This window comes from Patella vulgata, chromosome 7 (assembly GCF_932274485.2).
Source record: "Patella vulgata chromosome 7, xgPatVulg1.2, whole genome shotgun sequence".
In the NCBI taxonomy this organism is placed as follows: Eukaryota; Metazoa; Mollusca; class Gastropoda; family Patellidae; genus Patella; species Patella vulgata.
The window spans coordinates 50,091,185-50,118,880 of NC_065885.2; the positions used below are offsets into that span (position 1 = coordinate 50,091,185).

At 30.5% G+C, this 27,696-nt stretch overlaps 1 protein-coding gene across 1 annotated transcript; it reads left to right on the top strand.

Moving 5' to 3' along the window:
* On the top strand, positions 1–27,620 carry LOC126826647 (leucine-rich repeats and immunoglobulin-like domains protein 2). The gene is made up of 21 exons (XM_050555621.2): positions 1–411; positions 4,832–4,903; positions 8,995–9,066; positions 9,636–9,707; positions 10,376–10,513; positions 10,960–11,103; positions 12,039–12,182; positions 12,798–12,869; positions 14,274–14,345; positions 18,539–18,682; positions 20,164–20,388; positions 20,562–20,725; positions 20,890–21,032; positions 21,205–21,382; positions 21,766–22,047; positions 22,245–22,688; positions 23,111–23,212; positions 23,580–23,720; positions 24,109–24,375; positions 24,732–24,830; positions 25,204–27,620. Exons 1-21 carry the CDS (start codon positions 230–232, stop codon positions 25,383–25,385), a joined length of 3,339 nt encoding a protein of 1,112 aa, XP_050411578.1. The 5' UTR covers positions 1–229; the 3' UTR covers positions 25,386–27,620.
* Positions 27,621–27,696: the final 76 nt, after the last annotated feature.

A 27,696-nucleotide genomic window follows, 5' to 3' on the forward strand; every position in this document is an offset into this window, starting at 1 on the left:
CACCCCAAACGTGGGAGGTGAGTCTCATATTACATGAACCAAGTGAGTGAACAACGTCACTTTATCTGTGTTGAAGATTTAATGATAAGTACAACAGTTATATGATTTATATTTGGATTATAGGACTAACAATGGTATCGAAACATTCGAAAGGTTCAAGGAAGAGGTGATAAATATCGGCTACAAACCTTCAAGGTGCCGCGCTCGGGCCTCGAAGCCCCTAACCAACATGGCGGCGTTTATATACGTCTGCCTGGCTTTTGTTGTTTGGGATGTATACCTTGTTCATCGAACGTTTGCTAATTCAATCGCATGTCCTTTAGCGTGTGCATGTTTAGGACAAATGGTGGACTGTAGCAGACGAGGGCTGATTGAAGTGCCAAAAGATATACCTAGCTGGGTCGAGATTTTGTAAGTATAAAAACTTTACTCATAAAATATAAGGGGGTCAAATCAGTTGTAAATAGAGGCCTGCATGTCAGTCGTGATAAGCAACTCAAAATTGAAGAAATATATGTCTTTGCTGCAGATAAATATTCAGTATAATGAAAAAAATGTAAAATACATGACAGATATTGGTATTTCCTCGAATGTGAGGCCAAACTTTCACTGAAAAATATGTGTTTGTTGCTGTACCTTTAACCGGAAATGGATAATGTTTTGGTTGGGTTCATGTTTGCCATTATTATGACCCCGATGGTCGAACATGGCTTGTGTGAAGGTATATGTGAAGGAACTAAGAAAAGAGGGTAAACACTGTATACAAATTAAAAATGAAGAATCATTACAAATTCAGCACCGCATATACAGTCTAAATTCATGTAGATACCACACATAAATCACACCAGGAATACAAAAATTAAGAACATTCACAATTGTAGAAAACAGTGATGTAAAATTCGAACGCACATAATGAACAATTACCGGTATGTAGAATGACCATAATATATGTAGAATAAACGGGAACCTGTGACAATATAAATGACGTTTCGCAAAATAGTTTATTGACATAAAATGAACAACAGCAACATACATATTGTACTTGCATATTTCTGTGTTATCAATTTATGGCATTATAAAACATATACTGACATTGACAGTAGGGTATTCCATTGGTATCTGTTCATTTCATGTATATGCAAACAGTAGGATAAATTTTTTAATGTGTATGTATCTCAAAGTGGTTCCAGTTTATTAAGTAATATAAGAAACTGTTGGTTCTTATTGGAAACAAAATAATATGTGTTGAACCTGTTATTTTGTGCAGTTTGGGATACACTGTTTTAACGGGTATGGTGTCATTTGAAAGTATATTCCATGGTTTCTCAGCTTAAGGCCAATAATCTTTAAGTAAGAAATAAATGTACATGTAAACAACACTCAAATGATGGAAGTGGTTGATTAATTGGAAGATGTAATTAACCAAGTTACATGTAGTGTTTAATTGTTAATTTGATTAATATAAATTATGTATATTCTTCACTTATGTAATTTGTGAATCACATACATGTATTGATATAAACTAGACAAATATGGTATCACATTGTCACCAAGAAATGTCATCTCTACATTTTACGATATTCGAAACAATGTAGAAAATAAAGTTGTTTTTTAGAGGCATTTAGGAATGATTCTATCCTGCATTGGGATTATTAATATTCATTTGTATGTTTTCGTTGTTTTGCCCAGTTAAAAAACATATCAGGAACGCTCTTCACCATACTCTATTGTTTATTCCAAAAAGTCTTGATTCTTTCCCAGTCCATCTTGTTGGCTGCATGTATTTTGAGGATTGACAACCAAGCAATGTCAGAATTAAGACCTTGCTTTTTGTTTGTTGTTTCCATCACTAGCACCTCAAAAATATATATTGAACAAAAGGTTAATGATTTTCCTTTCGAAAGATACATTTTAACATTCATACAATTTGTGTGTCCTAAACAATGCTACCAACTGAAGTTGTATGTTGACAAAACAGAAATATTCATACATGTTAGACATATTGGCAGGTACATGTACATGTATCTAAAGTTATGTTTGTACAGAATCTGTATTAAAATTATCAAAAATTGTTCAGCTTTTGGCAAGAATAAAATGTGACTCTCACTTGCCTTTACAATGATGAATATATCCATCAAAAATTCCTGAACACAGTCAGGGCATTTTAAAATATGAAATTGTATTGGTGTGAAAACTGTTAGTAACATTTCTTAGAACTATTTTATTGAACATGTCTAGTAGATTTACATTACACACATGTACATGTATGTTTTCATAACAGCTTATTGGGGAGTTTGGGTGGCCGAATGGGTTAACGCGTGCAACTTATATAAATGTACATGTAATGAGGTCTGTCATTGAGTCAAGTGACATGTTTTGAATCTCCGCTTGTATGTGACAAGGAGTGGGGTCACCTATCCAACCTCATGGGTTTTCCCTGGGACCTTTAGTTGCCTCCCACTGCTAAAGACCATGCACAGGCAAATTATTGCAATATAATTGAACCACATGTTAGTCTCAAAATTAACTAGTTTAGTTAAGTGAATGTTAAATCGCATTTCTCTGTCTCTCTCATAATGCCGCTGTCCAGACAAAATTTCTCCCATAGCACACTGTAAAGTGTATGTCTGACTTCATTAACCCAGTCGGAGCAGAGCAGTAGGACGTTAAACCCCATTTCATTTTTCTCGTATACTGGTCAGCTTACATTATACATACATCATTGTATGGTTCCTACTGAAAGCCAGTTAAACCAAGTTTTCTAATATATTATGTACTGCGAAGAAAATATCAAGCAAGTATCAGATGAAAAAAAATGTAAACAGATATAGGGTATCTGTTAGTTATTTAAGTTGTTTTCCACGTTTAATTTTGAAAAGATAATGCAAGTACCATTCATGGCCCATGTGGTTTAGTAGTTATGACTCTGTTTGGTTTCTTAGCCTGAATAAGTTAACACAGGAGCAAGCATTGAAGGAACACACATTCACAGAGTGTATTTAGTTTTCGGATGAAACACTAATGTGGCCTCAGAACACATATGTTTAATATCTTGACTTCCTACAGGTTTATACAGAATAACTCCATACACCCTGGAGAAAGATGTTTAATATATTCAAACTGTCAAATGTAATGAAAATTTAGTTTAAGCTGTGATTTTTTTTCCTCCTGAATTTATCAAGAAACCTACACACAAAGCTTTACTATCATCATCATTAACATCTGTGAAAATAGAACGATGGGGATGATGATGCTAATTTGTTATTAATTTCTTGCAAGCAACACTAATCAAAAGAACAGAAAGCCCAACACATCTGTTTGACTAGAAAATAATTTCACCATAAGGGACGGTGCCAATTTTTGTTTTTAATTCTGGAAATCTGACATTCGTGTGTATTAAAGTTTATATGCATTGACTAGTTGTGTATTTGAATAATTTCCAATGCTAAATTATCTGGTGCAAAGTGAACTTACTTAAGTAAATACAAGTTGGATTTCTTTAAGGCATGTTAATAAATAATTTGATTCAGTTTGGGCGATTCTTGCATATATACATTATTATAGCTAATGGTTTGACCTAATAGTGTCATTCGTCAAGACTAATCTCATCATTTGTGTTAGTGCATGTGTCTGTTTACATATATATACTTAGTGTAATTTATTTATTTGTTTTACCTTAAGAAACAGTATATTGAAGTACATTCATTCCAACACTACAACTTATTTCATATTTTTTCAAACAATTAAAAGTGTTTATGACCCCAGTATGCATGTATAGGTATATGTAGCCCTGTTTGCTATGGCCATTGTAAATTGTAAGCACTGCATCATAACGGTGCATGTGCACATACAGTGTATATCCAAGTAGTGCATGGTTATACATGTACATCATGTGTGTATAAAGGTACTTTTATTAAAAGCTGAAATTAGCAGTTTCTTGTATCTGATTTAAACCCCAAAACTCTTATGCATTAAAAAAAAAAAATGATACCATTATAATATGGCGAAGTTAACCAAATGATCTGACTTGCTTGAAATGAAAGAGATGTTAAAAAACCCCACAAAAAGCTGTGAATTAAATTGAAAGAGCCTGAGCACAGGTTGAGTAAATACATGTAGAGTTGGTTTCACACAGACGAGAGAAGAAGTGTAGATTAACTAGTTGGTATTAGAAGTGACTCGAACTCGTACACAGTTCCTTCTTCAAATAAAGGCCCTCACACTCCCTGTATAGTTCTTGATGTGTGTTTAAAAGGTGGAAGGTGTCACGCCAACCCGATGTGTCTGACAAGAGAATCCAAAAAAGATTACATTCAAGTGTAACTTTTGGTATCTTGTGTGAATATATTAATCAATTGCAAGCCAAGGTTATTTAGTTCACAAAGGAAAATAAGCCTGAAAATGTCACATCAAATAATTTCAATTTTAAGTGTGCATATTTACATAAATTGAACTTGTACATGTATTTGTATGATAAGTATTTGATTTTTGTATTGATAATACAATGTATGATTAAAATGCAAACATTAGCAGTCATTGTATAATGTGATTAAATTATATAGTTCTTTGACAGAAAATCATATTTGAATAAATAACAGTACAGCTTGTACGATATCACCTTAGGGGAAGTGGACGTAAAACTCTAGAAACTAACGAAAGTACGTACAGTACCATTCTCAAATTGTGTTCATGAAAGGTGCCCCAGTCTACAAGGCTTTAATATGCCATGTTTCTATAAATAATGGGTGATACATGTACATTAAACTTATTATATATTTACAATTGTTGGAGTCAAATTTTATTTATACATGTACTTGTTTTATCTTTGCAGAGAACTTCAGAACAATGGAATTACGGTTTTAAATCCTGGAGATTTTAAAGGATTACCCAATTTAAAATTGCTGTAAGTAATATTTTAATTCTGGATACTGTACATGCATTTGACTAAGTATGACTGATATTTCTGAATACATGTAATAGACAATATAATCACCATGAAGATTAGTTGGGCGTTAAGCCTTCCTTGAAGGGACATCAGCATAATACAATTCCAAACAGGATCAGCTCTTTTACATATACTGTCTTGGTATTAGATCAGTTGTCATTGCTTACAGACATACATTTACACATGTTCCTTTTGAGAGGAAAAACTTGATAGGTTTACATATTCATGTACAATTCATTGTCAAACTCTGAAGAACAAAATAATGGGAAATGATTTAGGTGAAGTAGGGTCTAGATTACAACAACTGTGTAGGGTACATTAACTCCATCAATTCATTTTTAAATGGTTATTAACCCTTTACCACCACCGAACAATGGTAATTCTTTAACTTCTGGAAATCAACGTTCTTTGTATTTACATGTACCTACCAAGTCTATACTGGGGACCTTGAGTTTTTGTTACATCTAAATGACTACATATAGATACATATAGATGTCATCACATCTGGCCATCGGAGACCACTTAAAACCCAGAATATTAGAATATGAATAAACTATGTCAGATTTCATATCTGTTGATGCACTGTTACTTACATTCAGACTCTTTATAACTACATGTATGCTAGATATTTTCGAAATTGTGATGACAGTGAATTGCATCAAAACAAATAGGAAAATTGTGTCTAGATTGAACAAGTTGCTGATATTATCATGTGACTTGTTCAACTTGAAATAGTTCTACAATAGATTGTGAATAAATTTCTTGTGTACATGATTGTACACCAATGTCTGAATTTTGAAGTACCAGCTTTCTTTTAAAATCAGCCATATGATTAAAAACTTGCTTTGGTATGAATGAATTGTTACAATGACATTGGTGAATTCTCTATGAAAACAAGCTCATTAAAATACTGCTATTGAGAATGAAGTGAAGGCTATGGTCTAAAGAGAACAAAGGCTCAGATCAAAGTTTATATGGAAAATGGGTGCACATCTGGGTTAGAGGAGAAGAAAGATTTGGCTGAGTGAAAAGCTAGCAAGAATAATAGAAACCTCTTGAGGAGAGGAAATGTATTGACATTGGTTTCAATCCCAGGTGCCAGGCTGAAAACTGACAAAACTCTATTTTGTCCCACCACTATCTTATAAAATAGCCATATGATTACACCGTTTCATAAAATCAATTGCAAAGACAGATACCCGAGATCAGGGGCGGTATAATAAATGATATTATTGGCCTCTTTGGTTTGAAATTGAATTCCTTCTTATAAACCCTGAAATGTGTTGGTGAATTAATAGGGTTATGAATATGTGTTGACATGATATTTTCCTTTATTTGTATCAGATAGCTAATTCTTTCACACAATTTCTATGCTTATCATTGCTTGTGTAAATACAGATTTACAAGAATGTCTTACTTTGAATTGTAAGCAAAGACCAAATCACATCTTCTTTACTTTAAGCTTCTAGTTGCATCTTGTCGTTTACCATAGTGGGTCCATATAAAAGTTTATACCTGAACAGAAAGATATGTTGCACATGTTTGCCTTTAATAATCAAAGAAAATTTATTACCTGCAAATTATTATCTTGATTATTTGGTATGTGATGTATTTGATATTGCTTTTATTTTTCTAGGGGTTAATTAGCAGTATATATTCATAAGTTTGCGTTTGTATGCACATTTACCTGTCTGAATGGGTAATTGTTGTGTCCTACATGCTTATATACAAAATTTGTCCATTATTTATTTTGGCTTGTCCATTCCATTTAGCAAATCTCTGTATTGATTTAAAATGGACCTCTGAAATTAGATTGTCTATTTAAAGACCGTTTATTTTACCTTGTGTGTCTAAAGTTCAAATAAACTATGACCAATTTAGTTGCATTGCACTCGCTTTCTCTCTTAATGTTTAGATAAGGCTGGCTGGCATGGTAGCGTCCAGTATTGGTTTGTTTAGGTTGATTGACTTACATAATTTGTGTTGATTCAAAGCTCTTTCATGTCTCTTAAAGGTGCTAGTAAGGTAGTGAATGGAGATTCATTGTTACAATATTACTCTACTGTTTGGTGGTTAAAAATTAGGTCATTGCAGTTTACTTTTGGATTTGTTGAATACATTTTTTATTATAAATATTACATTTGCTAATATTCATTCAAATACAAATACATGTAAGAGTTGTTCATGTTCATTAAAATTACAAATAGTAGTCATTAGTGTTTATTAAAAGTACAAATAGTAATCATTAATGTTCATTAAAAGTATAAATACATGTAAGAGTTGTTCATGTTCATTATTAATTATGTTCCCATGCAAATCATTGTTAGGAAATTTATTTAGAATGAATAAAGCTTCACAAGAATAAAGCTTTGATGAAGTTAAGAACAAAATTTTAAGGTGAATCAAGTATGTAAGATTTCTTGATCACAGGTGTTCGTATCTTAAATGAGATAAATAAGTATAGCATATACCTACAGTAGTACTAACTGTATACTGTAGTCAATGATATTGTACTCTTGATAAAAATCCAACTAATTGTGATAGGTAAAATCTATTGAATAGCTTTGACCTAAAAAGCTTTTGAAGTACCCTTTGCTTTTATCAAATATTTTCATTATCGTAGTGAGCGCAGAACTATAAAAACTATCACAGTGTTATGGTAGAAATAATGAAAACATTCACTAAGGGGAAAGTAAAAAACAGCTTTTGAATCATAATGGTTTTACCAAATGAATTCAATGATGTGTGGAGAAGTGGTTGGATTGGATAATATTAAAAAAATATTTTCGCTCCACCCAATTTCACAATTATAAATGGTGGGACAATAAACTTCAAAGTTTTGGACATAATATTACTCTACTGCATCACTCTAATCCTATGCTGAGAATCTAGTATGGCATGATTAAAATATGATGTATTAAATGTTTTTGAATGACTGATCAAATGTGGACTGATATTAAAATAAGTATTACATGTAGATTTCAAACACCTGTCAATATAATATGTATATTTCTTTTTGCATGGTTTAGGGTAATTAGCAAAATGTAAATTAAGATTTGATTCACTGAACCGTTTGATTTTTAAATTACCCATAATGAAAATGATAACTAATGAAATAAAGACACCAATTAAACATAATTAATAGTATATTTAATTGTCCTATTTATGTTCAAAGGATTTCACTTATTTGCATGTATGATATGATAATGAGGTATTGCAACTACATGTACATGTAACTGTAAACGTGTGGAGGAATAGTTAGACTTCCTCTAAGTTTTGTGAAGTGGGTGCGTTGCAACACAAGTTGTCAAAGATGTGCACTGTGGATGATTAAAGGTCTGTGATAATACGTGTGATGGGTTTGATCCCAGGTTTATATGTAACCAGGAGTTGCATGGCCTGCATAATCTTTCAAGTTTTCTTCGGATACTCCGGCTTCCTCTCACTGTTTAAGAACCCTACAAGCATGAAAAGTATTGAAATAAGAATATAAATGTTTCATCCTGAACTGAATGTTACATGTACATGTACCTACATGAAGCTCATTTTAAGCTTTAGAACAGCCTATGCATGTAATGTACATTACTACAAATATACATGTATTATACCAATACATTTCTACAAATATACATGTAATATACCAATACTTTCCTACAAATATACATGTAATATACCTATAGATTCCTACAAATATACATGTAATATACCTATAGATTCCTACAAATATACATGTAATATACCTATAGATTCCTACAAATATACATGTAATGTACCTATACATTCTTACAAATGTACATGTAATATACATTTACATTCCTACAAATATACATTCCTACAAATATACATTCCTACAAATATACATTCCTACAAATATACATGTAATATACATTTACATTCCTACAAATGTAATATACATTTACATTCCTACAAATATAATATACATTCCCACTGTATGGGGGTCATTCAAAACCATACATGTACATGTAGATAGATCTTGATAACCTTGCCCATCATTATGATCCCTTATATTTATTATTTCTATTTTACAGAGATTTAAGCAGTAATGATATAGAATTTATTAACAATACAGTTTTCAATGATTTACAACATCTAATTACATTGTAAGTATTTTTTTTTTGGAAATTTTATGAACTATTTTGTATATTGTAAACATTTTGATTTTATGGGACAATGAAAAGTATTGACTGTGTCAGAATTAAGATGAATGATTATTAATCTATGGCTGGTGTTGTATTCCACAAGGATTTGTAGAAATATCAAAATTGATAAATACATGTATCTAAACATAGAAAATTTGCTTATTGATTAAGTAGCAGATAAAATCAAGTTATAAATAGCAACTTGTGATAATGTGTTTTTTTTTCTTCTGATTTAAATGTAAGCTATTGAATAGAACTTTCCAGTGGATGACTAATTATTGATTTTACACTAAATTTCCCATCAACAAATTTCTCCCTTTCTGATCAGATCATTGGTGTTTACAACGCTCGCTTAGATTTTATCACACAAGAAAAACGAGATCTACTCAAAACTAAAGTTCTTTTCTAATAGTGTTATGATGACGAGTGATTTATTTGCCTATTGCCTAAGATATATTATGTTCGGAAAGACAGACTTCTATCAATCAAAATTATCTCTTCAAATTCTTTGATTCATTTATTTATTTCAGAAAAATGAATTATAATAAATTAACAGAGCTTCCTGTTTTTCCCAAAAATTCAAGTATGCAAACTATAAATGTGTAAGTATTACAAATTCACCTTTTTGCCTTATATCTTTTAACTGAATAACAATTTCTTTTTTGTGCTATCCCCCCAGACAGAATTTGAAGGGTTTGGGATAAGCAGAGATTAAGATAAACTAAATCTGCTTAGATTGTTTCGAGTATTCAGTATATACATATGCAAATATCACCCAGTCTTTAAGTCTCCAGTGTTGTTCTTAATCTAAGTATTGCAGTAAGAATTTATAAATGAGTTTGGCCCATTGACCCTAGTTTTCCAAACAAAGTCATGCGCTACTACTTTACATTCAGACTTTTAAAAGTTTTTTAATGCTGTCATATTAATCAAAGTTAACATCATGTACATGATCCAAACTTTCTTATCGGGAGGATTATCACCTTTTCAAAATGGTCTTATCAAAATATAATTTATATCGACAGATAGCATGAAATATAGTCCCCTTTGACAAATTGCATTTTTTTATTTATTTGAAAGCTACAACAAAACTATTTTATAATATTGCTTTGTGCTTCAAGGTGTCGTTCTCGATTAATAATAAAAAAAAGAACCAACATGATGTAGGCCATTAATCTGTTTTCTAACATTTTATATAATAGTTGGATATTCTTTTGGTTATTTTGGATTTTGGACAGAAAACTTATGAATCATTGATTGTCTGTTTCAGTAACCATAATGGTATCATTTCCATCAAACCCGAGGCCATGGCAAGTCTACCCAATTTAAAAACTTTGGATTTGAATTACAACCAAATCATGGACATCCCTGTTGAAACTTTCCCTAAAGGATGCAAGATACAACAGCTGTAAGTATGGTGTTTGAATATTCTTTAACAATTCATAATTTGTCTTATTGAAGACATAATGATACTTATTGGTAAACTGTATTGATACAAGTGATTTTATTAATGTAATATTTGGGATGATGTTATTTCCAATCTAAACACAGCTTCCATAGACTGTAATAGTGTTCATCAATACATCTCACTTGTGATGGAACTTGTCATATGAATGGAAATATTGATTGATACACGACTAAGTTTGTGAAGTGCTCATTTGAAACCTATACCAATTTCAACAAGATCTCCACTGTCTTGATAAAGAACCTCCTCCAGCCATATCAAAAACCTGAACCGGACAAAAATTGGATTTTAATCAATGATCATTCACCATGGATGAAATTCATATCACTTGTCAAAACAGGCATGCATAGATTGAAAGTGTTTTGATCACGGTTTGGTTTTCATTCCAGGTTCATGAATAACAATCGCATCATTAGTTTAGAAAACGGTTGCCTTGACAACTTAACATCGATAGAATGGTTGAAAATGAACAAAAACAAGTTGATGGAGCTAAATAAGAGTGTTTTCGGCAATTTAACTACTCTCAAGAACTTGTAAGTTTCTTTTTCTCTCTTATTCTCTTATGGCCTATTTCAGCTTGTAATTGAAGTGATTGATTGATTTCGTTACAAAGCTGCTCGATTAGCATTTGCCAATTACCAAGAGAGTCAATTTTGCCTTGTTAATGACTGGGCATGGAGCATTCCATTTTATTAAGTCTAAGATTAATATTTATCAAAGGAAATTGTAAAATTGACTGAATGTTAAATGATTTCATGTTTGATTGGATTGGGGAATGAAATTGTGTTGAAGTTGTCTGATAATTTAATCGCTCATCTTATTTAATGTGATTACACAGTCGTAAAAAATACTCATGACTGATCTGAAAGATTAGATATCTTAAAAACACTTTTCTTTCCAAATAAAATTGTTTTCTTATATTCACGGAAAAAATAATTCTGTTGGAACTAAAGAGGGAAAGAAATGATTTCTGTAATGTTTTATTGAAGTCACAGTATAACTATTTGTTCACTGATTACATTCACTTCACTTAAAAAAAATACCTATATTTATGAGGATTAGGCTTTTAAATTGATTCCCCAAAACGATCCAATAGTAAAAAGTAGTAATTAAAAACAATGCTCAATTAGTAATTCTTGGGTATTATGGTTTCTTCTACTTGAACACCTTATATCACTTCCTGATCTTCAATTATCCTACACATTTCTTTCTCGGTAGACTATTAATAGCAGATAATTAGAATGGAGGGAGTCGATACCTTAGTTCCTTCATATACTGTTATTTTGTTCAATTGGTTTAAAAATATTTTATTTGAAACCTAAAAAGAGAATGGAATAAGACATTCAAATTGTAATCCGAGCTTCTACTACCTTCATTTATACTCCCAGATTGATAAACATTCTGTTGTTATTGTTGATATAAATACCAAAACATTATTCATCTTTACATGTAAATTTCTCTCCCCCAGGGAATTGATGAAGAATCAAATCAAAGTTATAGATGGATTAACATTTCAAGACTTGAGTAACCTTCAAGTTCTTAAACTCAAAAGAAATTCTATATCATCATTATGTGATGGTGCCTTCTGGGGTTTACAAAAAATACAAAACCTGTAAGTATATTTATAAATATCAAAAAGTTAACTCATGACCTAGTTGTTTTTTTTACTTGTCTAGCTTTTTTTTTTTGCTCTTTAGACCCAATATTAAACTACTACATTGTTAGCCAAGTTTTTGTAGTGCTGTGATAAGACAAGTCACTGTGGGCCCAATTAGTGTCGTTGTGGGCTTTTCTGCTGGTTCCAATTGAAGACAATTACATCCAGAATTGTCCAGAAAGCAGCCATTGTACTGGTTCACATTCAGTTTCAATTATAATGCCCTAAACCACATTGTAAATACAATTTTCAAAATGTATGGAATCCCATGCACACTAACACAAGGTTTTTGACGGTCTAATACCTAGCACCTTCATTTATGTCAAGAATTTCAATTTTCATAAGAAGACAATTTGGTTTTAATGGTTGTATTTAGTGGAGCCTTTTTACCACTGAGTTGTTGTAACCTAGATCAGTGCAGTCCAACTATTTTTTTAATCATTACAACATACATGTAGTTTTATTCACTCAGTTCATTTCACTTTGAAGGTTATAAAAATTATTTTGGCAGGAAAGTTTGTGTTTTTGCTTGAAAGAATGATTATAAGATAGAAATTGTTTTTTTTACAGACAATTGGATCATAATAAGATAACCAATGTTACTAAAGGCTGGCTGTATGGTCTAGGATCGTTAAAACAATTGTAAGTTTATTTTGTATTTTTTTTGTTCATAATTCAGAAACATTGAAAACATTCGTTTTTCATCAGTTTGATCTATATAAATATTGCTATTAATACTAATATGTATATTTGTGATAGTTGTATGTTTTGAGGTAATAAGTGTACTTATCCTATTTGAAATGTTCACATTACTTATGTTGTATTTTTGGTATTGAAAGTACAATAAATGCCTGTTTATGTTTGTATGTAGTTAAAGATTAAAGTATATGTTATAGTATATTAAAGCTAGGTTATATATACTGTGAATCTATGTTCCGTTTGAGTGATTATAATTTGTCAGGTATTTACCCGTGAAAGAATAGATAGATGATATCTGTTTATAATATCAGAATGTTAACAGATTATATAGCCAGCTAGGATTGGATTTCTTTAACTACAAATTACTTGTCCCCCTATATCCCCGAACTCTATAACTTTAGAATGATTACCAGTAGTATACGAAACCTACAAACATGTGCACATACTTAAAGGATATAACTATAGGTCTAATTTATCAACTATACAAGTTATATTTTCTCTCTCGGCAAAATCAGTTTTTGTTCAAGTCTGTTCCATTTATAAATATGTAAAGGGCCTGATTTTAATAATTGCAGTGATACATTCATATTATTTTAAAATGTAATTGCAATTTGTGTTAATTTGAATAATTGTGGTGATAAATTCATATTATTTTAAAATTTAATTGCAATTTATTACCTATTATAAACAAATGACTTTATACTTGTGTTTCATTACAATTCTAAAATGTACGTCATATCTGAGAACAATACATTTAAAGTTGTTTAGTTCTATAGATTCTGTTCAATGGTGTGAATCTGATTTGACCATCCTAAAATCTCTCATTTATTAAATAGCCAGATTGTTAAAACCTTAAACATACTTTCACTAAATTAAATTGAGGGAGGAAACCTGAAATATAAGTAGGTTTTCCTTGGTTACTGACCACCAATTAAACTTTTTAACATGAGTGAGAATATCCCCCCTTCAGGCTATTTCACCACTTATTGAAATAAACCTGTTCCTTTATGAGTACAATCTATTGAACTCGTCTTAACACCTTTTACCCTGTTTTATTGAATGCTTGACATGCTTAATTAAGCAGTAAAAGTTGGCATCACCTGTTTTAGACTAGGGACAGGCTAGGTACTTGAATTTAGTGTGAACTGTCTGCCAGTGATAGTATAAAAGACAATTACCTATTGTTTGTAAAAAATGTCTGAGGTTTTATTCCACTTTCTGAGGTTTTCTTAATCTACATTAAAAAATTTATTATTCAATCTGTGTCTTGATGATGTTGTTGTCATGGTTACTTTACAAAGCAGGTATTTTATATTTCCTAATTTATGTCTTTTTTTTTAAATCCAGATCATTGGCTAATAACTTAATTCAATCCCTGGAACAAGATGGCTGGGGATCCTGTAAAGGTCTACAAAAACTGTAAGTTTAACTTTTGATATCTGATATTATCAAACAAGAAATTAAGGCCATACAATAAAAAATACTCTGGTTCTCAGACAATTGTTAAAAAAAATTGATATTAGAGGAAAGGTTTTATTTTTTGTTTATTTTATTTTGTCAAAGGATCACTGTGAATAATTGTCTTCTTACAAACTTGGCATTTCAACATTGTACATTTATTGAATCATCTGTTTAATTAGTCATCCATTTTAAATGATCCATTGGTATCTTGAGAACCAGAATATTATTTTATATGGTCTAATGTGAGCATGATATTAATGCAGTCAATGTTGCTTATAATTAATTAGAAGATGACAAAACATAACAATGATATAATTATCTGATAAATATGGTCTCACATACATGTATTGGCTAAAATTACTATAAATCACACAACTGAAGACAAGGATAGGATACATCAGGGATTTATTTTCATTTTAGTCAACCCGCTTTAAATCACATTATTTACATGACATGTTAATTTTATACAGTCTATTATTGTTTACTGTATTAAACATCAATATAATTTTACACTTATAACATGGACATGTAATTTTAAACAATACATAGCTCTTTACATGTAATTTATTTGATACATCTCATAAATATTTGTAAACAAGGTGAGAAACTCAACACATTAATAAATCGTAGTAAATTTTTAAATATGTTGCTTTAAAGTTATTGTTAAATTTATCACAAAACACCTAGGTTATTTATTATGTGGGTTGAATTATAGTTCTAGCTTCTTTTTTTTTTTTTAAAAAAGGTGTGTTTATTTATTGAGAGCTTTTATCTTTTAAAATGGTTGATAATAACAACAATCTTTTATCTATTCATTTATTGTCTACTGTCAACATCCAATATCTTATGGCCTACTGAACATTAAATCATAAAATTAAAAAAACACTCTTACAAGGTCTTCTTAATTCTTTATTATAAGGCCACCTGCCAAGATAAATGCATATTGGTAATCTGACAATGAATCGCCTCAAATATTCTCCTGTCATCAAAAGCTTTCATACCGTTGAAGCATTTTACTGTAGCAATATTTTGTATGAGAAGTAATTCTTTTTTGCTTATATGTAAATGAATGGAGTTATATTGAGTTTGGCAATATACGACCACCCTTTTTGTTAATGAATACTGTGTGTGTGTTGAAGAAATTGTTGAGGCCTTGTTATCACTTGTTATGATGGCTATTGTGTTTGACATTATTATTTTTTTATTGCGGTCTCTGTTGACTGATTCTGGACACAGCAGGCGATATTTTGGTTAACATTTCCTCCTCAGAAAGTCTATTTCCTATATGCATTATTAGTCCGCCATGTTATTATATTTTTCCTTCACTAACAAGGGTAAATGACATGCTCTACATGCTTGATTGGTAAATGACATACTTTATTGCATAAAACCTACCATCTTTAATTTTAATTTATATCTTTAAAGATGTGTTGCCTTGGGCATAAATAGGTCATCTACCGGTATTCAACCTTCAAATCTAAATTTTCAACTAAAAGTTTTTTTCTAAAGATTAGGAAAACTGGAATTATAGACTGAAATTGTATAATAGACCCACAAAAAATTGAATGACTTAATTTGAATGTCAGCATGTGCTAATGTCCCCTGTGCTAAGCTTAACAATTAAGCAGGGTTTTTTTTTTTCGATAGTATGAATATATTTTCGTATCAGCGGTTATTTGATTAGGCTTATGACTCTCAATTAAAAATATATTTATTTCTCATTTAAAAATTTGACTTTCCCAATCCGATAGTTTCATTGCTTATACAACATTTTATAAATGATTTAAAATTAAGTGGAATATATTATTCTCCAAATTATAATTTTTATATCTTAATTTCTGAAACATTTAATCTGATTTAAGATAGAATTAACATATCTAGATTTTCAGCTTTGTTAGAAATTGTTAGTTATTATTAAGTTAGTATTGTTTTTTTTTAAAAGTAATATGTAAAAAGTCTTATATTTTGAGTTAATTTGTTTTGTGAGAGAAGATAAATGGTGCAGAGTTTTTGTTACAATAAATATACTTTAAATAAATCCACGGAGCCTAAGATGAAATGCACACACAGAATTTCTAATAAAACACAATCTCTTACTCGTATTCTGCCAAAAGCAACGACTTGTCTACCATTGAACAAGTCACAATTGCTAGTTGCTTGGTTCACATTGTATCAAAAGACGAGTAGGCCAAGTATTGAATTGCTAGCTATAGTGTTGAATTAAGTTTATTGTATGGAGGCGCCAAACCCGAGACTGGTGTGTCAAGAAGGGGGCCCAGCTTTAAACTAATATTGAATAGAAGAATGAAGGTCCTCGCTTTGACCTCTTGACAAGGGTAGAAAAGAGAATGTCTTCAGGGATTAAGAGTGTAAAAAAGCTCTTTATCACATATATTATGTACAGTAGTATTAATTATTAATACAGGTTTATTTATATACATGCAGGTTGACTATAATTATTTGAATATTTTTTTTCCCTCCTTTCACATATGTAGATTTATGATTAGTTTGATTTTTTAATGTCATGCTTAGTATATTGAAGGCTGTGTTTTGAGTCATATTTTTTGCCACGTTATTGCAAGAACTTCTGATAAAAAACAGTTGAAACTGAGAATAGTAGATTGTATAAGCTTTCAATTGAAATAGACCAGGATTTTCACGGTCCCTTGATTTTAGAATTTGAATGTTAAGATTGATTGAAGATATTTGAATATAGTTACATACTTGACTGTAATATAAGTATTGAATAGATGTCTGATATTGTAACTAGTATTATTAAAGATGTATGATTCACCTGTTCAGGTTTATTTTTAAAATCTACTTAGAGAGATTTATTTACAAATATAGAAACTGTCACTGATTTCTAAAGTTGATATTCAAAAATATATACCATTTTAATGTAAAGATGGTTGTTATTATGAAAGGCACATCTAAGTATAAAAATCATGATCAAGAATGAGCTGGCTTTTACAAAAGTTATTATAACTATATTTGACTAAGAGAAGAAAAGATGGTAGTGTGAAACCAATAGAAACCAATGTAAACTTAAAGTTAGAAAGGATTGATTTGAATAATTATGGGGCCCTAATGTTTTATAATAAAAGGACTTACAATGTATGATTATGTTTGACCTTAAACTCTATATTTAAGCTTTATTCTGGCTTGTTGGAGCTTTAAATAGTTAATGCATATATTCGTCAAAGTCAAATTAATGACTTTCAACGATAGGAAAGGGTTTTTCTGCATCTCTTAATTCCTTCTTTCAATTACAGTACTGTTCTGATTTTGTCAATTATAGTGTAAGGATATGTAGGTGAAAATGTTGATGGGGTGTTTTTACCATAGCAGCTGTTAGTCGTGATTTTATAAAATACCCACTCATAAAATTGAGCCCAATGTTTATTCTCACTGTTTTCAGTTTGGCTTTGAAAGTAGAGCTGGGTAATTACAAAATGAAAATGTGATTATTGGACAAGCATAGGAAGTTTATTTGGCAACTTTAGGGCTAGAATTTTACCAAATGATGGAACGGCTGGCTCATTTAGCAACTTGATCTGGCCAACAGACATGTTGATCGGTCAGGTTTATTTATGTAGTTGGCCAACTAGCTGAATCAAAGTTGTGCTGGCATGTGGAGCCAATCAGAGGATGTGTTATATAGGCAGGGAATGTAGGATGGCAGGACGTGAAATTTTTATACTTACTAGCATCTGTCGATTTTAACCATAACTAATCAAAGAAAGCACAAAAAATGAGTGTCGAGGTTATATGATTGACCTTTGATGAAGTATTTAATTTACGTTTTTACTTATCCAATATTTTATCCCCATTTAATATTTCATAATATATTTAATTTCGCAATATCATATAAAATTTCATGGTAATTTGTACAAAAAACTAAATTTTATGGTTGCTGTTTTAACATAAATGATTGATTTACGATTATTAAACATACATTTCCTAATACAGTTGTGAAACATCACCAACAGATTTACATTTTTCCCTTGTTTTATTGCATATTATACACTCGTACACAAATATACATTTTTTGCAATATTTTATTAATTAATCATTATTGATATTTATAGTTATATAGCTTTTTGTGAAATCTTCTTTAGATTAGCCACTGAATATTTATTTTTACTTTTCAGAGACCTGACTCACAACAAAATTACCACCATTGCTGAAAAAACATTTTCTCGGTTGTATGGATTACAAGATCTATACTTAGACCATAATATGGTATCAAGAATTGATGATGGTGCCTTTAAAGATCTTTCAGCTCTTAATTCATTGTAAGTATTTTCAAATATTTTTTAAAAATACAGATCTTCAATCGATTGGACAGGAAATGTAGTTTTTATGATGCACATTATTGACATTGGTTTGAAAGATGTGCCCGTGTGTAAGTGTGATATATAAACAAGAAAAGAGGAAGAACAATTGAAACGTATTGTATGCAAGTTGTGTAAGATTGGTTTAAATTTCAACAAACTCATATCATTGATAACAATATCATGAATGTTCTACTGATACGCACGTGTTAAGCCCATCACATCTCAGTGATGAAAACCTGAAGGAGTGAAAATATTCACGACAATCTGCCATAGAGAGAAAGCCTCAGACAATCATGTCTTTAAGTTTACAGCACCGTTCACATTTTACAAGAATTGTTTTAAGAATTTTACAATTTAAATATTTGTTTTGAAGTACTCATCCAAACTGAATTTTTGAGGATCAAATTAAAGATATAGAAACCCTAGACCATAAATTTAGGTATTGCTGTTGGTATATAGTTATGATAATAATGAAGCTTTATTCCACAATATTTTGGTAAATACATGGATATGGTGTGATACATGTATGTAGTTATGTAATATGGAGTAATAAATGTTGACCTGAAACTTTTCATACCACATTACCTTTAATACATGTTTCTTGTCTGCATATATATTGATATTCAATAGATACTGTACCATGAAGAAACTATTTTAATCCCTTTATAGTCTGGATTAAGGTACAGAAATTGTGGTTCAATTTGGGCTTAGATACAATCAATGTATCCAATGACTTTGGTCCAATATCAAATTGAATTTTCATTTACATCTTTTCGACATGCAATATGTTTTAGGTTTTTTGTCAATACTCTCTATAAAAGTCTTAGTATAGTTTCTTTGGGGAATCACTATATTTTAAAAATGATGTAATAATATTGTAGAGTAAAATTTGATCAAAGAAATGTGTGAAAGTATGAAATGTATCTTGGTAGTGTCCTAGTTGTAGAATTGGTGTCATACCTTTTCACAAGTTTCTTTCTTTGTATTTGTGAAGTTGGCCATCTCTTGGCATACCATATTGTTGAGTAAACTAATATTTGAACATCTTGGCAAATACAAATTTTTTTCACAGTGATAGTGGTTGGCATTTCTTTCTAATTGGTTACCATTGACCCCATGAATATGAAGTAGGGAGATTTTGTAAAGACAAAGTTTAGAAAGAATTAGATTTACTTCTGTTACATGAAGAATTGTAAGCTCTTATCCAAATATTGGCTAGATGCTAAATGAAAGTGTCAAATATTTTACCATAGGTCAAAGTTGAAATGTGAATCGTATGTGTAGTAGAGTGAAGTAACTTGTTGTTTACATTTTACACATGGCAACAGTTGCTTTAGGTTAGATGTAAACCCAACCTAATTCATTAATTATAAAGTTTGAACCAGACTCATTATGTATAATACTGTTTGTTTATATAAAAAATTGCTGCTTATTTTCAGGGAAATAAATCATAATCTGATATCATGGACTATTGAAGATGTAAGTGGAGCTTTCATTGGTTTAGATAACCTGGGGAAACTAGGCCTGAAGACCAATCAGATTAAAACAATTGTTGGTGAAGCCTTTCATGGATTAAAGAAATTACGAACAATCCACCTAGAAGACAATCCTATTACATCCGTTCAAGAAAATTCATTTCAGCCTCTGGAAGAATTACAAGAACTGTAAGTAATTTATATTTTCGTTTGCCATGTGTAAAATGAATTGAATTGAATAAGTAAATTATTAAACTTTACTCAGATATCTTGAGCGTCATAATAAAATCTTGCTTCATTAAATTAAAAAAAATCAGGCATTGTTTGAAGCTTTGAATTGATTTTTGTCCCTTAAATTTCAGACATTTTAATTCAACCAATCTTCTGTGTGATTGTCAGTTGGCATGGTTACCAGTATGGCTGACAAGTTCTGGGTTTCGTTCATCTATCAATGCTATATGTGGTCACCCAGCAAATTTAAAGGGAAGGAGTATCTTTGATCTTGCACAAGAAGACTTTCTATGTAGTAAGTATTATATTAAAATTCCATGTACAATTATTCATAACTACAAATATTACAAGTAACCTATGGTGTGATCTCTAAATTTGTCAACTTTGCTGACAACCTGGATTAAAAACTCAACTAAACATTGTGAACTGGGTATAATTATTGGTATATTTTTGTTTCAGATGATATGGAGTTTCCTAAACCAATAATGCGAGAACATCCACAGAGTCAAATAGCTCTAAAATCTGATAATGTTACATTGAATTGTTCTGCTACTGTTACTGGTGATAAAGATCCTATTGTTATGTGGAGAAAAGATAAATCTGTAAGTTTTAGTCTAATTCTATTAATAAAGTTTATTATTTAATCTGAAAATATATCAGCTGAAATTAACCATTTCTCCAACCCATTAAACTTGTTATAAAACCAAATATGATAAAATACACAATGATTATGTTGTATTTTAAATTAATGATTTTTGTGTTTTATATTTGTAGCCATTAATTAATGTTGATCAAGAGTTATTTGCTACTGTAAATAATGGAGATGTGAAGACCTATACATCAGTATTAAAGTTATATAATGTACAAGATTCAGCTGTAGGCAAATATCATTGTGTTATGTCTAATAAGTTTGGATCAGCTTATTCTAAACGAGCTGAGATAAGTGTACATGGTAAGTAGGTCTAATTAATCATTTTCCTTTTATACAGTGATTATTTCCTTATTGTAGTCTTAATATGAATATCTTATTACACACTATTACTGCTCTTAATCCTTTTGGTTCAAGTTGGAATGATGAAACAGATGATAGGATTTAATGAATCTCACTCTTTTTATGTGCCCACATACAATTGGGGTCATATTTTGTAGTCATCTTTGTCGGTAATAAAAACAATCAAAATCTTGGCGTGATTATTTGACTAGTCACAAAAACAAACTTTTAGAAATTCAGAAGTTATGCATTTAAGATTATTGCCCTTGTCATCAAAACTTGTAATCGCTCTAATAAGGTTAGTTGTTACAAATATGTCATCCTGTATTGTTATTACCTTCCAGTCTTCCCTGTCTTCGATAAAAAACCAAAAGATGTAACTGTGAAATCAGGTCGTACTGCCAAATTAGAATGTTCAGCTAAAGGTCAGCCTATGCCAGAGATAGCATGGCAGAAGGATGGTGGTGATGATTTTCCTGCTGCTAGAGAAAGAAGAATGCATGTGATGCCAAAAGATGACACATTCTTTATTGTGAATGTTAAACGGGTTGATGAAGGCATCTACAGTTGTACAGCTAAAAATGATGCTGGTACTATTGTGGCTAATGTCAGTCTTACTGTTCTAGGTAAGTTTATAATTAGTGGTGTGTCACGATATTGCACTCTCCAGAATGTTGTAGATGACAAAGTTATACTTCAATCCCCCTGAAAAATTCAATATAAACATTATTTATCTTTAAAAATTCTAACAAAAATATTTGAATGTGATTTAAACTAACATTGAGATTATGAACCAATTTAATGAACTTTTTTATTTTCATAGAAACACCTTCCTTCATACGAAAAATGGAAGATAAGAAGTTCACCCATGAAGGCGACACAACTGTGTTAGAATGTATGGCATCTGGTAGTCCCAAACCAAGACTAACATGGATGAAAGACAATAAACCATTGGAACTATCTGAACGACATTTCTTTACTGCTGATGATCAACTGTTGATCATTGTAGAAACAAAGAAGTCAGATGCTGGAGGATATACATGTGAAATGTCTAATACATTAGGTACACAGCGTGGTAATTCTATATTAAAGGTACAATCTGCTGAAGGAATGACAGCTAGTAATTTTGAGTTAGATGATGAATCAACTACTACTGGTATTATTATAATAGCTGTAGTATGCTGTGTTGTAGGAACATCTTTAGTATGGGTTATTATCATATATCAGACACGTAAACGACCAGAGATGTATAGTGCCACACCTACTGGTAAGTCTTTTATTATTGATAACTTAAATAGCTATTCACTTAAAATGGCAACTCCCTCTTTGATGTGCTTCAAAATATATAATTTGAGTTTAATTGCTTTTGATGTATTCATGTGTTCAGTTAGTCGGCAAGTTGTCTTCTTTTGGAACTTTAGGTGCATAGATAAAACCATATTTAGATATGGGGTTCAGAAGTTCAGCCATCGACTGACATTAGTAATCAAGACATCTTTTTTGCCTTGTCTTTCAAAACAAAAATTTAATCTTGTAGATATTTGTGCCATCATCAAACAACACATCATGCCAATCGATTCAATGCTTTATTTTGGCTTAAATCAATTAGGTTTAGCTCCTTTAAAGATAAAAATAAATAAAACATGATTTGATCATAATACAATAATCCATATATATGAACTTTTTCAGATGAAACAACATTACCTGCTGAATTACCTAGTTCTGGTTATGCATCTTCAGAGAAAGATGTATCTTATACACCATTACCTATACATGCTTACTCTTATCAAGGTAAACTAACAGTTTTTATACCTACTTAATAATATATGAAGAGAAAAAAATTATCAACCTACTATTTGACATCTTTCTCATAGACAAGCCAAATGGCAAATGGTATTGGGTGTTCCAGATACATTTTATGGCCATTTAACTTGAAGAGAGTAAAAATGTGAATCTGCCATATGATATCATTCTCATAGATCGGCCAAGTGATAAATGGTAGTGGGTGTTCCAGAAGATGCCTATGCTGCCTTGTGTACAAGTTGTAGCCAACAGTCCAATGTTATTTGCTAGCAATCATAACATTCATGTAAGAGGCATTAGAAATAAATAGCCAAGTTTGTTTGATTATAATAAATATATTTGTATTTTATAACAGATTATCAGTTAAAAGAAGGTAATTATGAGAGATTTCGTGGTTGTGGTAGACAGCCAGCTATATTTCCTAGTGATGTTGATGAAGATGATATTGATCCAAGTAGATTACTAGGTGAACTACGAACTGGTAGAATATCAGGAGGTAAATAATTTAACTCATACTGTGAAAAAATACAAAAGTTAACTTAAAGTGTTTTACAATAAGTATACATACTCTGACATCACTTACCACAACTTGACATCTGACAGACATACAACACACCTCGTCATATATATATTCAATTAGGGTTAACTTGGTATTACATCTACATGATTAGTTGGAAGTAGATAGTTTCAACCTCTTTCTGGTTTAAATGTCTGTCTATTGAATTCAAGTCATTCTGAAATAACCAGAATTATTCTGAAAATGACAAAGACTATATGAAGCGACTTGATACTAGTTACAGACATAGTATTTAAGAGTGAAGCTGTGTGATTATCTGTTTTATAAATTGCATATATATTAATTGATTTATATTTTTATTTTACAGATAATAGTTTAGGTAGTGGTAATTACCCTAATAGTGAAACAGACACTATCAGTAGTACACAGAGTACTCAAAGTACAACTAGTGTACCTCATTCACTACAGACATTCCATCCTATATTAAATACTGACAATACACATACTAGTGATAATAATTGTGTACATTGTGTTTATAATAATAAGACTAACAGTGTATCATCTATACCTAGTGTAACAGATATATCTCCATCTTGTGAAAACAATCAACTACATACACCAAAACATCCACCAGGTAATTATATACTTATTATATTACCGGAATTCGTTTTAAAAGTTCAATTTCTGCTAATGAAAGTGGGAATACACTGTGCAGTGTTCTACAAGGACAGCAGTGTTTCTACCTACACTTGTTCCAGCTGTCAAGGGTTATTTTATATGTATTCAAACAAGAACATCCGTTCACTCACTTTTTCATCTCGTCCTGTACCACTGATCTGTAAAGCCAAACTGGAAAATCCTAAGGAAATTTCTCAACCAACGTTGGGATCCACCCAGTTAGCACTAGACTCATCAATCGAAAAACATGTCTTACAGTGAATCTAGAAGTGAATATTTTGTGTATAAATTATAATAATTGTATATTTGTAGATTGTGAATGTAGAAGGCAATTAACATCTATAGCATGTGGTATACCTACAGTACCAGCTAATAATACATGTGATCAAATTACCCCTCCTTCTTATACAGGTAAATATAGAATACTTTAAAGGATCTAAATCTCTTTGAAAAAGGTTAAAATAAAGTATAGAATTGGGTTTATCTGGTAGGTTATTTTTGATTTGGTCATAGGACAAAATCAATATGAATAAATTTTTGTTTGGAAATATTAAGAAGTCGGTTTTAATTATTAATGGGTTTTTCTCTTACACTGTATTCTGTTGAACACAAAATCAGCTATATCTGCAGACTTAATATTTTGAAATGTGGACAGATATCCACTTCATAACAAAAATCAACACATCAAATTTAATTAAATCAACTCTTTGTATAATTTTGTTTATTTATAATGAAAATTAATTATGTATATTTAATGTAAAATAAATTTTCTATATATTTTCAGATTGTGTTATTGATAGTGGTGTACAGAAGCCATTATTAAATGGACATACCGGTAGTTCATATTGTAATACACCGTCTTTACAACAACTTTCTTCATCCAATCATATAAATAATCTACCCACCCACATAAGCATTCCAATACCGACGGGACATAGGACAGAAAATACATCTATCAGTGTTTAGCAGCAAGTCCACAAACTCGTGTTGTAATTAACAAATCCAAATCTATCTGTGATGTGTGTTTATAAATTGTCCCATGTACCCCGACTTTTATCTTTTAAATGAGATAAAATACAACTCAGGAGAAAGTGATTGTGAAATTTGTCTGACATCCGCTTTGAAGTTTATCACAAGATGGATGCACGAGGATGCTGTTCAGTGAATTAAGAACCTGTTTCTTGCCAAAATAATAAGAGAAAGTGACTCTGTGAGACGGTGTTGAAATCCAGAAAGTTTTATTCAGTGACTTGAAACTTTCAGCCAATAAAGGAACTATATTACAGTATAGACGGGTATTTTTATATTAAAAATAAAAAATTGTCATTCTAGGATGGAAATGGCAATTATTTTAGTGCAAGTGCTACTTTGAACATGTATGTAACACAAACCAGTTAATTGTGTTAACTGGTTTCAGTTTTCATAGTTACAGGTTATAGTGTAAAAACCCCAACCCCCACCCCCACCCCATATAAAACCAATTACCTCATTTCATTAAATAAACTCTTATTCCATCTAAACAAACCCCAGATTAGCATTATATAAATCTTTCTTATCCCTTGCCCTCATCTCTAAAAGTGCTATTTTTATTTACATAATCTTATTGTTTTAAATGGGAACAATAGTTATCATAATGAAACAATCATTATAAATTATCATTTTGTATTAAATGGGGTGTAATTCCAGATGAACAAATTGGACTAGAAAAGTTTTTTCATTTCTTGTTTTCATACTTTTTATTACTCTATCATGAAATAAGTGCTTTCTGTTTGTATATAATGTGAAATATTTGTGAGAATGAGTGGAAAGAGAAATGGCAGTTTGTTAGCATATATATGTTAAACTCACTAGAATATAAAAATCTTTTATTTGCTTCCATTTTACAAATACGACAATGGCAGTTTTCTGTGGCATTCATTAGAGTTAAATTGATAGGGCATCTTATTTCTGATGGTGATCATTGAAATCCATGTACAATGTATTGTAAAAATAGATTTATTTATATCAAAAATAATGAAATCCATTTCATATTGCGTTACATGGCACTCTGTAATTTTGAAAACGAATACTGCACAAGTCTACTTATTATGCAGTTACCAAAAATGTTCTGTTTTCATTACTAGATACACATTGGATTTATAGATATGGCATACTGTTACAATATCTTCCAACTAGCTTTTATAAATATTAATCATTGCAAATGGATTTTTTTATCAAAATTTTGTATAGATACATTAACTTGATAGTAGTACTTATTTTTGTATTCTCAGGAATTTAAATTAGCTGTGGACCAAATATATCTATGCAAGAATTTATTTTAGCAGCCTTGTCGTATGAAATCTCTGTTGCATCAAATTGTTTATTGGACAGTTTGCAAATTGTTTATCGACAGTATGCCAGTAGTAAATATCATTTCTTTAGTCTAAATTATTTTAATAATCCAATGTTTGTGTTTATGATACAAGAATGAGTTTTCTGTCTGCCAGGACTGCGATATAAGTAGGGCATTATTATAGACAAGAGCCTGTATAAAGTGTTTTTGTTAAAGATTTATTAAATAGAGTATATTTTATTATAATCAAGTTCTATCTTACTGTTTGAATGTATTGAATGAATGATTTTATACTGAATGTATGTAGAAACCTTATTGAATCGTTTTTATAAGTTATTTAATATGAAGGTTGTTTCAGAAAAAAAATCCACACCAAATTCTGTATTTATTTTATTTAGCAGTGTCTATAAAGATTTTAAAATTGTCAAAACCAGGTTTTCCGTTTCAAGTGTAAATAGAAACCTTTTGAATCTGTTTTTTAAATTTTTTGATATAAAATTGTTTTTAAAATTCTACATTTTTATTTAGCAATGGCTACAAAGAAATATTTGATTTTTTGATTAATGTAAAGAATAATTGTATATAAGTTTGTGAGAAGAATGTTGTTAAATGAATGACGAATGGTATAATTGTTTTATAATGTTTTAGTAAATTTGAACTTGATTATAATAAATAAGAAGAATACTTTGTATATAATTGTTGTCCTACATGGGTCTGCATTTCAATCGAAGTTTTAATGTAGAGCTAATTTATTGTACAAACATGTTTGTGTGTAAAATATGGAAATATATCATTTATACTGTCATAATACAATACAGTATATTAAAACATTTAAAAACAATGAATAAAAAAAACTATAAATATGAAAACTTACATTCTTGGTTTATTATTAGTAAGATACAATCCTCCAGATGTTGAACTACCATAGCAAATGTTAGAATACAA

Coding starts and splice junctions, on each gene's coding strand:
- LOC126826647 (XM_050555621.2), top strand. CDS start 230: ATGGCGGCGTTTATATACGTCTGCCTGGCTTTTGTTGTTTGGGATGTA. Junction 9,067..9,635: donor TTACAACATCTAATTACATT/GTAAGTATTTTT, acceptor TATTTATTTCAG/AAAAATGAATTATAATAAAT. Junction 9,708..10,375: donor AGTATGCAAACTATAAATGT/GTAAGTATTACA, acceptor TGTCTGTTTCAG/TAACCATAATGGTATCATTT.